Source organism: Propithecus coquereli, unplaced genomic scaffold (assembly GCF_000956105.1).
Source record: "Propithecus coquereli isolate 6110/MARCELLA unplaced genomic scaffold, Pcoq_1.0 Scaffold65, whole genome shotgun sequence".
NCBI lineage: Eukaryota > Metazoa > Chordata > Mammalia > Primates > Indriidae > Propithecus > Propithecus coquereli.
In genome coordinates, this window is record NW_012152507.1 from 4,968,831 (window position 1) to 4,983,427 (window position 14,597).

General features: G+C 39.3%; 2 protein-coding genes across 2 annotated transcripts in view; one reads left to right on the plus strand and one right to left on the minus strand.

Annotated features, from left to right (window-relative positions):
- The window catches only part of LOC105822942 (lipopolysaccharide-responsive and beige-like anchor protein), a 587,311-nt gene that overhangs the window by 313,860 nt on the left and 258,854 nt on the right, over window positions 1-14,597 (minus strand). Inside the window, exons 14-15 of the mRNA XM_012660015.1 lie at window positions 11,172-11,318; window positions 8,555-8,691 (exon numbers count right to left, since the gene is read on the minus strand). Of these exons, the coding sequence (XP_012515469.1) occupies window positions 8,555-8,691; window positions 11,172-11,318 (284 nt within the window). The remainder of the gene's footprint in view (window positions 1-8,554; window positions 8,692-11,171; window positions 11,319-14,597) is intronic.
- On the plus strand, window positions 2,389-5,194 carry MAB21L2 (mab-21-like 2 (C. elegans)). The gene has a single exon (XM_012660062.1). It carries the CDS (start codon window positions 3,531-3,533, stop codon window positions 4,608-4,610), a length of 1,080 nt encoding a protein of 359 aa, XP_012515516.1. The 5' UTR covers window positions 2,389-3,530; the 3' UTR covers window positions 4,611-5,194.

A 14,597-nucleotide genomic window follows, 5' to 3' on the forward strand; every position in this document is an offset into this window, starting at 1 on the left:
CAAAGGTGTACGAAAACTTAGGCGTGCCTCACACAGCGGAGCAGAGGCGGCGCGGGGTGTCCGGCGAGGGGTGCCGCGAAGAGCCGCGCGGCCTGGCCGCCCCACCCGAGGAGCGCGGGCGCGGGCAGAGGACGCCGCCGCCTGCCCGCGGACCAGCGCCGGCCGCACGGCCGCCCTGCGGATGCACAACTCCGGCACCTCGAGCCTGTTCGAAACACTCCTGGGAGCGTCGCGGGCCGGGCCGCTCCACGCGCGCAGTCTCAGCCGCTCGCGAACCAGAGGCGACCAAGAAGCGGCCACCTCGAGCGTCCGGGAGGGAACGCTCCGCACCCTCTAGCCCCGCCACCAGTCTCCGCCCAGTAACTGCCCGGGGGAGAAGCCGCTACGGATCCTCTCCCGACTGGTCACACAACTCCCTGCGGAGAAGTGCCCTCCGGCCCAGCAGTATTTCCCGGAGCGCTGGTGTGACCTCTCGGGGAACAGCCGAGGTAGCGACGGAGTATGGGCTTCCCCTACGCGCAAACCCCAAAGGCGCCCCGGCTCCTCTCGATCCTTTAACAGCAGAGCGTTCCGGGACGCAAGCTGCTTCCCCCAAGAAAGCTGGCGCCGGAGCCGCCCAAGTCTCTGCCACTCCGGAGAAGTTAACTAAAGCTCTGAGACCCAGAGTTTCACGTACGCTTACTTCGGATTATTCTTCCCAATTCCTCGCTACTGAAAACAAATCCTAAACAATAAATCCGAGTTGATTAAGGGAAAAAAGCAAATGTTCTTTATAAAGGGAATATAACGAGACAGGAGGGGTGACAAGCCCCCTGTGGTCCGCACCGTATGTGTAAGAAGGAACCAAGGGGTCCAAGTGCCAGACACCAAGTAGATGGAGAGAAATTACCTTTTCCTATGCAACCGATTGCATAGGGAATCGGTTCACCTGGTTGGGCTTTAAGAGGGCAAGTCAAGCCCTCCCAAGGGGTTTCTGCAAAAGCTGCTCCTCCAGGTTTAGCAAAACGAAGTCTTCACTCAAAGAGTTTCATAGATTTTAATTTTTAGCGCATAACCCAAGGCTGGAATATAACCTCCCAAATCAAACTAAAAATAATACCAATTACCTGACGTGTTAAAAAGACTCAGAATCCTGACACCTTAGTTTCAAACGTAAATCCTCAATATTAAGCAAATCAGAAACAAAGCTGCAGCTTTTTTCATCCGAAAGTATGGAAACGATACAAGATACTAGCTTGTTAAGGATAATACATATATTAAAGGCACATGCATGAGTTTCATTGAAATGCCAAGGGAGGAGTGAAGCCATCTGTGTAATCAATAACAGGATAGCTATAGATTTTTGTAGAAGTGAAGTCTTTTAAAAGCAAGAGTCAATTATGAAAATAAAATCATTTTACAAATGAAACTCTGTACAGCCTGAGAATATATTCAAAACTAGATTTACAACATTAACATTTTAAGAAAACTTTAATTCAGGTTCACATTTACTTCCCTTCATTTTCATTTAGTGTGAAACAATTTTAGTATTTTAATTTAAAAGTATAGCCTACTAAATTCTACAACATAAATTTGCACCATTTCTCACAACTTAGATATTTTCTCTAGTACCTAGTTCTTCTAATGATAAAATAATGTTATTAAATATATCTGAATCTTAATTATGAAATAATTATCAAACAAGGTGCTTAGATTAGTTTTTGCCTGCCCAGTTTTTCAAAAGCATATCGAAATTACTAAAAAGAGATTCATGGTCACAAACCCTCACACTATTTCCACTCCAACCCCCACTGGTGCATATATATACAGCATTTGCTCTGGCTATTGGCAACAATGGAAGGAGAGAGGAGGGTAAGAGAAGGGAAGAAGACTTTAAAGGAGGAAAAAACCCTAGAAAATTTAGGTCCTTTCCCAGACTCCCCTTTCTCCTCCCATTTGCCTTCAAGCCAAAGTAATTTTGTTAAAGTTTGCACCTTCTGCACAATGTTGATAGAATTAAAAAAAAAAAAAAAAGTGAACCTTTCTGAACCACTGCTACACTCCCTCGCGTTATTCCAGCCATCTCCAGGACAGTCCCTTCTATATAGACTATTTCTTCTTTGCAACTGATAATAGAGGAGCATAAAGAAGAGGGGGCTGTAAAATGTGTGCTAATATTTAACTTCCACTATCTCCTCCTATTTTCTTACTTCTCTCTTTACCCCCTTTCTTTATCAAGTGCAGTGGTGGCTACCGTTCGCCGGGCGTGCCTGTCTTCTCTCTCGGATTGGCTAAAGCACTGACAGCTCGGATAGCGATTGTAGGAACTGAAGCTCCACCCCCTCATGATGGCCCGGGGACCATTCATAAACTAAATAACTCCAGGCAACAGCGAGGTAGAGAGAGAGAGAGAAAGAAAGAGAGAGAGAGAGAGAGAGAGGAGGGAGGGAGGGAGGAGAGAGAAGAGAGAGAGAAACACATGAGGAGAGGGAGAGGCCAAGAGAGACCTCGAGGGAGAGGGGGAAAGGGGAGGAGGGAAAGAGGAGAGAAAGGTCGGAAGGGAGCAGGGAGAGACGACTCAGAAAGTGGAATCTGTAACAAGCAGCCTAGAGGAGGAGAAGAAAAACCCTGAATCCTTATACCTACACCCCAGATGCAACGCAAGCAACGACTTCATTATACTAAAATAGATTTTGTGAGGGCCAAAAATATAAATTACGAAGCAGAAATGAATATCAAACAACTTCTATCGGTTTGCACCTAGAGAAAGACAAGAGGAACCCACTACAAACCAATCAACCCAGTCCAAACAACGCCTCCAAGTAGGAAAAGAGGAAAACTGCGACAACACGACCCCCTAAGAAGAGACACGACTAACACGCTGAGACTGTGGGGAGTCCGCAAACATCCACGAGTGTGCCAAGGACTGAGTTGCACTACGTGGCTCTCTGAACATTAATTACATCCTTCACCTACCATTTGGGGGAGGGTGAAGGAGGAGGCACTCACTCACCTATGCTGAAGACGTCCTACCAGCCTGGGAAAGAAGTTTAAGAATGCACCATTAAATGCTTCGCTTTTATTTTTAAATTTGCTTTGGCACTTAAAAGACTTCATTTCCAGATTTCTGGGCAATCTTGGCTGTGGACATCTAAACCTAACCTCTTGGTAACCTGAATTTTTCTCTCTCGCCTTCTCCACCCCCATTTCTTTCTCTCTCTCTCTCTCTCTCCCTCCTCCCCCCCTCACTCCCATCTTTATTTTGCATACCAAGAGAGGGCAAAACAGTCCCAGGAAGTACTTTTCTTTTTCAAAAATCACTTTTTTCTAATTTTCTGCAGAAGAAAAGGGATTTCGAAAGAGGTAATTGAAAAAGCCAGCCGGCTAAAGCTTCGGCCGGTCAGCCCAGGTGGAAAACAAGAGTGAAAGTGGGGCTTAACCCAGAGCACACCGCCTCTTTCGAAAGCCGCAGGGCCACCACCAGCGTGTGAGCCTTGGATCCCTCAACGTATTGCGAGACGCCGGTGTACAGCCCGGACCTGTGCCCAAACATGATTGCCGCTCAGGCCAAGCTGGTTTACCAGCTCAATAAATACTACACTGAGCGCTGCCAGGCGCGCAAGGCGGCCATCGCCAAGACCATCCGAGAGGTCTGCAAGGTGGTCTCGGACGTGCTAAAGGAAGTGGAGGTGCAGGAGCCTCGCTTCATCAGCTCCTTGAGCGAGATCGATGCCCGCTACGAGGGGCTTGAGGTCATCTCGCCCACTGAATTCGAGGTGGTGCTCTACCTAAACCAGATGGGCGTCTTCAACTTCGTGGACGACGGCTCGCTGCCCGGCTGCGCGGTGCTCAAATTGAGCGATGGGCGGAAGCGGAGCATGTCTCTCTGGGTCGAGTTCATCACAGCGTCGGGCTACCTCTCAGCGCGTAAGATCCGCTCGCGTTTCCAGACGCTAGTGGCCCAGGCAGTGGACAAGTGCAGCTATCGGGATGTGGTCAAGATGATCGCCGACACCAGTGAGGTCAAGTTGCGCATCAGGGAGCGCTATGTGGTGCAAATCACTCCGGCGTTCAAGTGTACCGGGATCTGGCCTCGCAGCGCTGCACAGTGGCCTATGCCTCACATCCCCTGGCCCGGCCCCAACAGGGTGGCGGAGGTCAAGGCCGAAGGGTTCAACTTGCTCTCGAAGGAGTGCTACTCGCTGACCGGCAAGCAGAGCTCGGCGGAGAGCGACGCCTGGGTACTACAGTTCGGGGAGGCGGAGAACCGCCTGCTGATGGGCGGCTGCCGAAACAAGTGTCTCTCGGTGCTGAAGACCCTTCGGGACCGCCACCTGGAGCTGCCCGGCCAGCCGCTCAATAACTACCACATGAAGACGCTGCTGCTGTACGAATGCGAGAAACACCCGCGAGAAACGGACTGGGACGAGTCGTGCCTGGGCGACCGGCTCAATGGCATCCTGCTGCAGCTCATCTCCTGCCTGCAGTGCCGCCGCTGCCCTCACTACTTTCTGCCCAACCTCGACCTCTTTCAGGGCAAGCCCCATTCGGCCCTGGAAAGCGCTGCCAAGCAGACCTGGAGGTTGGCCAGGGAAATTCTCACCAATCCCAAAAGCCTGGACAAACTATAGGGTGCTGGGGACTGCTTGAAAAGCGACACAAACGGGCGTGCTCTCTCATACACACAACACACAACTCAGCGATACAGCAGAAACTCTAGACACAAACTTTTATGTAAGTCACCTGAAAGAATGAGGAATTAGGCAGAAGACCTTCAGTACTTAAGAAGCAAACAAAAAGAAAGCAAACCAACCAAAACAAATCACGCTCTTGCACAAGTGATTTTTCTTCCAAACAATGTGAATTTAAAGGGTCACACAAAAGAAGCAATCGGGCTTTGCCACCACAAAATGAAACCCAAGGTACATTTTCAAATCAATGTATAGTAGTTTCCCCCCTCTTTTCCTTCTCTCTCTCTTTTTCTCTTTCTCTCTCTCTCTCTCTCTCTCTCATTTTGTTTTTGGTTGCCTGAATGTTGTCACCAAGTGAAAAAATTATTTAACTATATGTAAAATTTCTTTTAAAAAAAGTTTTACTGATGTTAAATGTATCTCAGTGCCAATGTCAGATTGTGCCCTTCCCTTTCTTGCACCTCTACCCCTACCCTAAGCCCTCTTGTTGAAAACAGTAATAAAAATATTACTTTACATTGTAATTGACTGCTTGTGGATTGTTCTTAAATGAAGGCAGGTGAGATCACAGTTTAAAACTTACACTGTATAGATGTGAACTTGAGGAACTAAATGCAAGGAGCTTCCATTTGAACTCTGATTTGCAAAATTTAAAATACAGCACCTTTTGTAGAATTAACTGGACAAGTTCCCACCAAAATCCTTACAAGAGAAAATATTAATTTTACTCAAGTAAAATATATTTTTTCTGCAGACTTTAAAATTAAAGGTAACATCTATTTCATATTTGAAAAAAGAAAACACTATGAAAGAACATTTTTATCTTAATTTTTGAAACAAAAAAATTTTCACATTAAAAATGAAGATATATTGTTTCTTATGCCATAATTTTAAAACATTCAATCTGAGTCTGAAATACAAAAGAAATATTTATAAATCTTTTCTGAATACTTAAAATCAGTTGATACTTCTCCTTCAACTATTTGTTCTCTCTTCACGCTTTAAATAATAAAAGCTTACCAATTAAATCAACCACACTAAAAATGAATAAAATGGTTACAGAAATATTTCTCTCCCCCAGCAAATGGTATGAACAATTCAGATTTAGAAATTACTTCAATTTTAAAATGGCTTAGTTATCAATGCCATAATAATAATGATTTTTATCAAATTGCAAGAATTATTCTGAAGCTTCTTGCATGCAATTCAAACAAAAAAAGGTTTTAATACCATCTTTACAACCAAAGAAAAATTATTGTTTCAAGAATTTACAAAAAAGCAAAGTACCTTCCTCCTTCTGCTTTTCTAAGGCAACAATCCAATATATTCATTTGAATGTTTCAACTTTAACAAAGGTTTATTTTTAATGCCAAGAAACAACTGATCAGAAAATAACAAAATTAGTAAAACTGAAAGTATCCCAAAGGAATTGGTTTGTCTTCTTTATATTGGAGGTAACTATATACTCCATTAGCTATGCTAATGGTGAGGCACAGGTACAGAATATATGTCAGATGTTACCCTTTAATATTTAAAATTTATCCTTAGTATTAGCCCAGTTTTACTTTACTGGGAAACCCATGAATGAGAAAAATGTTCTAAAAAAACAACTTTAAAGATCAGAGGAAGAAGTTTGAGTGGGGGAAGGGGTGTATGGAAGGATGAGCAGCAGGATAGCAGAGATGGATGAAAAACAAGAAAACTACTCAGGGGTCTGAAGCCTGGTTCACTTGACAAACAGGTTTAAGTTGTAAGATTCCCTGGTAAAAATAGCCCTGTGTTAAAAATATAAACTTTGATCTTATCTGTTCTGAAATCATCTCCACTCTTTCAACCTTTATCTATTTTTCTAGCCCCTCTTCCTATAGATGTAGAACAAACTCACCATAATACTAAGTGGTTCAGACAAATACACTAATTCTTTTAAATAATAAAAACCAATTTTGTGTCTGGGGAAAATGTTCTCAATTTTAAGACTATTTCCAAAGCAAGCAGTAAGTGCTTACATTTGCATGAAATAATTTCAAGGAACAGTGTTTAGTGAAGAAGATTAAAATGGTATCTTAAAACTCACAAAACTATTTACAGCATTAGACACCTATCTCCCTTGAACTATTCTTGGAAAGCATTTTTAAGCCCTGGTAAGAAGAAACAAAAATACCCCTAACTCAGTATCTTTTCTTCTTTCTTATTTAATTTAATGCAGGTATCAGCAAAAAAGGAAAAAGAAAAACACAGTGGCAACATAAATGTCCATGTTTACAAAACACCTTAAAGCACTAATGTCTATACAAAATTAAATTTTTTTCCAATAATTTGGCTGAAAAATTTTAAAAATGTAAATTGGCAGAAGTTTTGATTTCTGGAATACTAGGCAGACTGCAGTGGTATAAGACCATTTCTATGATTAGGCCAAAAGCTCTCAATATTTTACAATCAACAGGGAAAAAACTAATTTAATGATGCTGCACAAAATAAGATCAGACAAAAATAAAAGTTATAACTTCCCTCAAAGGAGCAAATAACTTCAAAGAACCTAATCTCAAAGATTGACAGATGTTCTAATTTTGAGAACAATTCATTAGACACCTTAAAATTCAATGAAATTTTAGACTTTAAGCCATGTGTGCCCAAAAGCTTCAGAATATTCTAAATTAAATCCCAGCCTCTCTTAAATTCAGAAATTATCAGGAATCAGAGAGTTTGAGTTATTTTGGTAACCTTTCCTTTCCTAAAAAAACCTAAAATACATTTTCAGACATTTCAGCCATGCAACAAAGTAGAAAAACTTCTTAACTGATATAATTTCAGAATTAAAGTTTTTTCTACATTGGATTAGCTGAATTATCAAGCTCAAAACAATCAGTTCCATCGTAGTCTTCTTGCCATAAAGTCTACCAAGTCCTGTCTTTTTAAGGCAGCAATATTAAAACAGAGTGCTGGAAATATGCCTAAGATAAGAAATGATTTGTAAAGTTTTTAATAAAATCATAACATTTTCATCAAGAGATATTTTGAAATACTTCTAAATCCTTAAGATTTAATAATTCACATGATTACAAAACCAAAGGAACTCCTACCAATAAACTCAAAATGTGTGTGTATGAGTGTGTGTACACACATAATCAGCCTATAAAATAAATTATTTCATTTTTTTAAACTATTTATCTTTCTACCTTATTCTTCTTAAAATGAGGCTGCTTATTTTACCCATTTTTAAAGAAACTGTTTCTTCTCAGAGCAAATTTATCCTTCTCTTTCATGAAATAAACCTAATTTTGGCTTTTATGACTGTGCTACAAATGTTTCTTAGTAAAAATAAAGTTGCCAAGAAATACATTTTAAAGGGGAAATCACATTTCATTTAAGAATAGAAAATTACACAGTGCCTTGTAAAATCTACTATAGGTAATGGGAAACAGAGGTATCTCACACACACACACAAAACATGCTTGCATACACGACAGAGCAGTAAGTCATGGGGACAATGCAAGGAGGGTGATATATTGATATCATATCCAGAAAACATAAAGGCTAAACAAAATAATTCCACTCTCAATCTCACTGAATTTTGTATCTTAATTCACCCTGGACCCTTTGAGGCAAAATATATTTATAGAAGATATTCCCTAAGGTTCCCTCCCCCACCCATGAGCTAATGATAAATGTAATAAAGTAGAAATTGTTTCTGAATTTAAATGAGCTTCAATAATCTAACTAGTAGGGAATCATAAGCTAAAAAAGATAACTGCATTGTATATAAGCCAAGGCAATTCAGCAAGAAATTCAAACTAAGCCTGTCAGATTTACCAAAGCCAATCTTACCCAACAGTAGTCACCATCCCATCACTAAAAAAAATGAAACCCCTTCCTCATCTTCTCACCTTGGGGTCGACTTTTTTGAAGTTAGGATCCTCTTCATCCACCTCAAAGTAGAGTTCAGAAGAGGTGACAGAAAGAGTCCCCTTTACTACAACAGAGGGGGCCACAAGCTGAGCTGGTGTACTCAGGCTAACAGGACCTGCCAAAAGGAAAAGACAAGCTGCACAAGTTGGAATGACATTTTTCAAAAAATAAAATTTGACCAGAAATTTTATGTAATTTTTTATTCTCACTTCTAATACTAAACTGCATGCCAAATCATTCTACACTTACACGTTCTGTCTATCCCAAATCTTCCTCTGAAAATGCAAAGTCAGGATTCTCACATTATAAGATTTGTAACAGGCAGTTAATGATAACTGTAAACTAGGATGCAATTATTTTACAAGGGGTCTGCAAAGCTTTGGTCTAATTTCTAGGTAAGATGGGGGCTCTGCCTAAATAAGTCCATCCACATTCCATTTAGAAAACAAGCCTCAGGCTATCAAACAACATGGAACAACAACCAGGAGCAAGGAGACCTCAATAGGCTTCCAAGGCTAGGATTTAGCTTAGAGTTTGGCTGAGGCATGACTATAAAAAGATCACTAGCTTATTAAGGAAGTGGGAAACATTAAACCGTATTCTCTGATAAAGATTTTGTGCCAGGTTGACACAAACCCTCTTCTGTAACAACTTTACCCCATGAAAAACTGTAAAAATACTTCTTTTCTAAGTCTTCCTTTCCACTGTTAAATATTGTTCAATGCTTCCAAATCTAATATTCTAAATGTAGTTCAGGGACTTTGGGAATAAACAGCTGGAGGGTGGGTTTCCAAGTGAATGAATTTTTATTGGAATAATCAAATCTCCACAGGGCTTATCAAAGAGACAAATCAGACTGCTACTGAAAACAATAGATTCACTACAGATAGAACAGCATAAAATATATTAGAGCTAAACCTAAAATAAGGACTAAAAATAATAATCATATACTTTATATATACACTTATGTAAAGAAAGATACAGAAAGAATTTAAAATTCCATGTCAATTCCTCATTGTATAAATCCTATGGGGAAGAAAACAGCAAAAGAGAAGATTGGCACTTACAGTTCTGAATTAATATAGTGCCTATAAACAAGGTGCGCCTGGTTCAGGTAATCAATGAGTGAATAAGTGTTTCAAAATTCAGATGAATTGACATTTCCATTGATTGTTAGAAGGGTGATGGTCCTTAATCTCACATCAATCTTAATGTGTGCCAGTAGGACAATAGAAGGGATGCTCTGTGGAGATCAGAGCAGGTTTTGCCCTCTATTCCCAATGTACAAATACATTGTGTTTGCAGATGGGTAGCAGATAGCTGCAGAACAGCTATGATTTCCCAAAGCTCATCCCTATAAATGGATGAAATAAGCAGCTATGTGTTCTTTTGCTGTCTCCTTTTGCCCTCTGTACATTAGCATGTAATACTGAGAAGAAATAACATTTTTTCAATCACTCTCAGACATTCAATTACAGGGTAAGCAGACAGCTGCAGGAGCTAGGGCAGCCTAGGTCCTACAGAAGACCCCTGACAATTTCCACTTCATTTCTAACCCACACCACTTTATTAGTGTGGATTACTTCTTAATCCTATTGCCATTGTCAAGATTATATAATTAAACTCCCCTTTCACCTCTATTACTGTATGAATGTATTACTAGTAGCAAGAACAGAAGCAAAATAAAGAAGAAAATGGATGTGAAGGAAAAGACTAGAGAATAGCCATATCCACCTTATTCTCTACTCCCACCAATTAATGTTATTTTACTTTACAGAGAAGTTTCCAGTGGTGAGAGATGACACCATCTTCTACTTTTGTTTTTTATTATCAAGTTGCATGATAGTACACATTGCCGATATCACCACATCAATGATTTTTAATGCCTTTTCTCTTAATATTATCAAACTGAAACACATGTAATTTTCACCTATAGAAATTGTAGAATCTTTCAGACTTTCCTCCTTGAAGGAAAGAGCCATGGGATCAAAGAAAAAAGCCATTTAATGAACAACTAAAATTTCAGGCTAAACAAGAGAATTTTTCCCATAAGGGAAGTAAAACTGAGAATCTGCAGAGTGCAAATAAAAATTTCTACATCAAGCAAAATATGTGAATCTTATGAAAATGCCATGGCATTCTTGGAAGTGATTTTTTGAGAGAGTTAAACGCATATGTAGCATGATCACTAAGACTTGCATATCAAGGCAAATAGCTCATCTGCCCCCAAGCTTTATTTATAAAATAATTGGCAGAATTTTACTTATGGTCCTAATTTTATAGAGATTTGGTAACTCTCATGGGATGGATGAAGTAATTTTGTTTTGTTGTTGCTGCTTTTAAGCTTTTTTCTTTTTCAGTGAAAATTATTCATAAAAGAAAAAAATGAGGAGGATTAGGAGACTGAATAGAAAAATAAAGTAGAAACTATAAAAGATAAGGGGAAAAATGTTTGGAAGAACAAAAACAATCCCTAAATAATGTACTTGTGGGTGTAAGCTTGGTAGTCCTGGTGGTCACAGCTGAAAAAAGTAAGCAATTAGATGCTTATTGTCCCAGAGCTAGCTGAAATATTTGCACAACCACTGAATTTACCGGCAAGATTCTCTAAATCTTTCTCATCCACGGATGACAGAGTATCGTCGTCGCCTTCCAGGAGGATCTCGTTTTCTGAGTTCCGATTTCCTAAAGCCTGACTCTTGATGGACTGTTTTCCTTTAGCAAGGATATCTTCATCTGCGGCTGGAATGAAAAGGAAACAAAGCTGTCCATCAGCTGTGGGAAGAGCACTTTGGCAGAGGGGTAGGGGCTGAGGTAAGGGTAGGTGGCCAAAGATGATCTATCTTTTATACACAGTGAGTCTCCCATGGTGGGGAAAGTGATTGGGATGGCACACACGCCTGTTTTGACAAACTCAATCCCCCAACCTAGTCTAATGTTACCCCAAACAAGCACCCTAATCCCATTAAATCTGCCCCCTGCACTGCTCATGAAACCATTTATTTACTTAGTACAGTTCAGGCAGAAGCAGGTTCAAAAGCAGCATTTTGGGGAGTGGTAGAGGAATGTGGAATTCGTTAATAGGAAAAATCAGAATCTAGTTTTGGAAACAGTATCTATTTAACACCAAAAAATAAAAAGGACTGATTGAATGAATCTCTGAATAACATAATACTGACAAAGATTTTGAAATGGTTGAGGAGTGGCTGTGGGAGAAAATACAAAGCGTGAAGGGTCAAAGCTAAGAGACTTACAGCCAATGAGGATTTAGGCCCAGACACTGAAGCCATATCTGACACTAATAAAGCTACAGCAGCTCCTAGAAACTGCATTCTCTTCTTTACTCCATTCTCCCTGCTTCCTTCCTTCACATTGCCCTGACCCACGTTTTCACACATACAATTACCACCTCCCCCCAATCTCTTATACAAATATCCAAAAGCAAGGCAGTGTAGAAACTAAGTGGAGGCACAAACACTACCTCCTCTGCATGTTTAAACGAAAGGACTAAGGCACCGGGGAGCAAACATAACAGAAAGACCAGGATGAGAGGCATGTAGGCAAGGGGCCTCAAGCCGCCTGAACTGGAGCAGCCAGTGGAGAACAGCAGCACCACCGAGTCTCAGGCACTGTGACAAGGCAGCAGCTACAAGAGGAAGGAAGGAAAGGAAATACCAAATCTAGGGAGTGAAGAAGCAGCTCTGCAGAACACCTATAAGTCAACAATAGGCCAGAAAGGGGAGCAGAGGTGCAACAGAAAAGAGGAAATACTGAAACTCAAAACTCTGCCTTCAGAACCCCACATCCCTCCAGGGTGACTCCGGTCTGTCGTTTTGAGCAGCTTTCTCCCTAAGAAAAGCAGGGAAGCAGATACTAACTTCTGGATTGTGATTTGTAAAAGCTCATGTGTGTATCTTTTCCTAACTTTTTTTTTTTTTAAATGGTGTCACATGAGGGAAAGTTAAGAATCTTCACTACTCTTCTGACATTCCTGGTTTTCAGCTAGATGAATCCCAGAGTTTAGTAAAGCACCTGATCCACCAGTCTGCAGCTATTGATACGGAAATCGGATGGCTGGGCTTTTTGCTCAACTGCAGTTTCTGCCTAGGCATAAGGCCCAAACCCCAGAAAGGATAAAGCAGTCAGTTTGCAGTAACATGACTAATGTATATCTGTATAATTTATTCTAATAGTTAAAAAAAAATACCATGTGTGTTACCTGGTTAACTAACTTGGCAGATGAAAGCTTCTTTGGGTTTAGTAAGTATGTTCATGGATAATGTTGAAGGTATAAGGTTTTTTTCTTTTTCACATTTATTGTGAATTCACCAAGTATACGGTTTACATACAATGTTTATGGCACTACTTAAAAGAACACAGGAGTTTTCTATTAAATAAGAAAGTCATGAGAAGAAGTTTTCTTTATTTAGCTTTGAATACAACCTATAGGTAAATAAAATCTTATTTTTTTTCATCCCCTCATATAGCATAGTACGCTATACACATAAGAAGGTCTCGATAAATATTTGAAAAGATTAATGTGTCTAATTAAAATGGCCTTTTTTTTTTTTTAAAGCTACAAAGAAATACGCCAATTAACCATTCATTTTTAGGAAAATAAGAGTGTGCTTTTATACCACTTTATATTTCAAGTATTTATATATCCTTACACTAAAAACAAAAACACTGCCCTTAGCCCAAACAAGATCTTTTCCAATAGACTATCAACTTTACTAAAAATACATTGGGCACTGAGAAATTGCAAAAGAAAGCACTATCTTTTAGATTTTCCTATAAAGTAAATTATAATAAATTAGTAATTGCCAGTTAGATTTTAGTACAGAATCAGTATGCTGCATTCTCTTCATTTCCTGAATTTGTAATTCCTTCTTCAAAGCAGAAATATTAATAATAAAGCTAATATTACACAGCCTTACCATGTGCCAGGAAGTATTCAAAATACTTTACATTTTTAACTAATTTAATTCTCATAAACTTCTCTAATTCCTCATTTTCAGATAAGAAAACAGGCTCAGAGATGTTACATAACTTGCCCAAGGTAATACATCTTATGACAAACTGGAGTCAGGATTTAAAAACAGGCAGTGTGGTGCCAGAATCTAGACTCTTAACTACCATGCCATACTAGCTCTTAGATATAAGAAAGGGAAAGAAAATGAAAATACCACTGCAAATACGAATGTATATGTAACTTATTAATTTATTTACTAATTATTATATTTCTCATAGTGCATTTTAAAAGGTTAAATCAGAACCATAATATACAAGTAATGAGTAAAAAATATTCATTTCCAAACCTAAATTTGATGAACATATGCCAACACATCAGAAACAACTAAGTTCAACACCTTGCTCATTACTTTCTTTGATTATTGCCATACATGTTCTGAAGTACACCAAGCTTATTTGAAAAAAAAAAAGAAGAAAAAGAAGAAAAACCTTTAATCTGCAAATATTTACAAAAAATGAGTCCCCAGTGGCAATATGCAATGGTTTAAAATAACTCAATAAATAAATTCACAATCATTTAAATGAATCCTAAAATATAATTTGTTATCCTTTCCAATTACAATTTAAATTTTTAAAAATATGTTCTCATCACGCTGACTAACATTAAAACACAGTAACTTTTGAATTAAATAAGTTTATGAAAAAAATTTTAAGTACTATAGGTATGCATGCATACACCCACTTTAATTTATTTATTTACTTATTTTTACAAGCTCAGATTCTGGAATTGTTCAACCTCAACTGAAAAACCTCTTGTCATGGAAAATATGCAGCTTACTGATATTTAGAATGGTTTTCCTGTAATTAACTCCCCCTTGAGGATTTTAAGTTAGCAGCAGTAAAATTACCAACAGTACTCTAATACACACCACATGCGCTGGTGTTCAATTCTCAGTGGTCTAATAGCTTTCTGCTAAAGAACTTTTTTTTTTTTTCAAAATTAGAACAAAACTTTTCTAAGCATAAAATAAAAGATAATTATCATGTTTA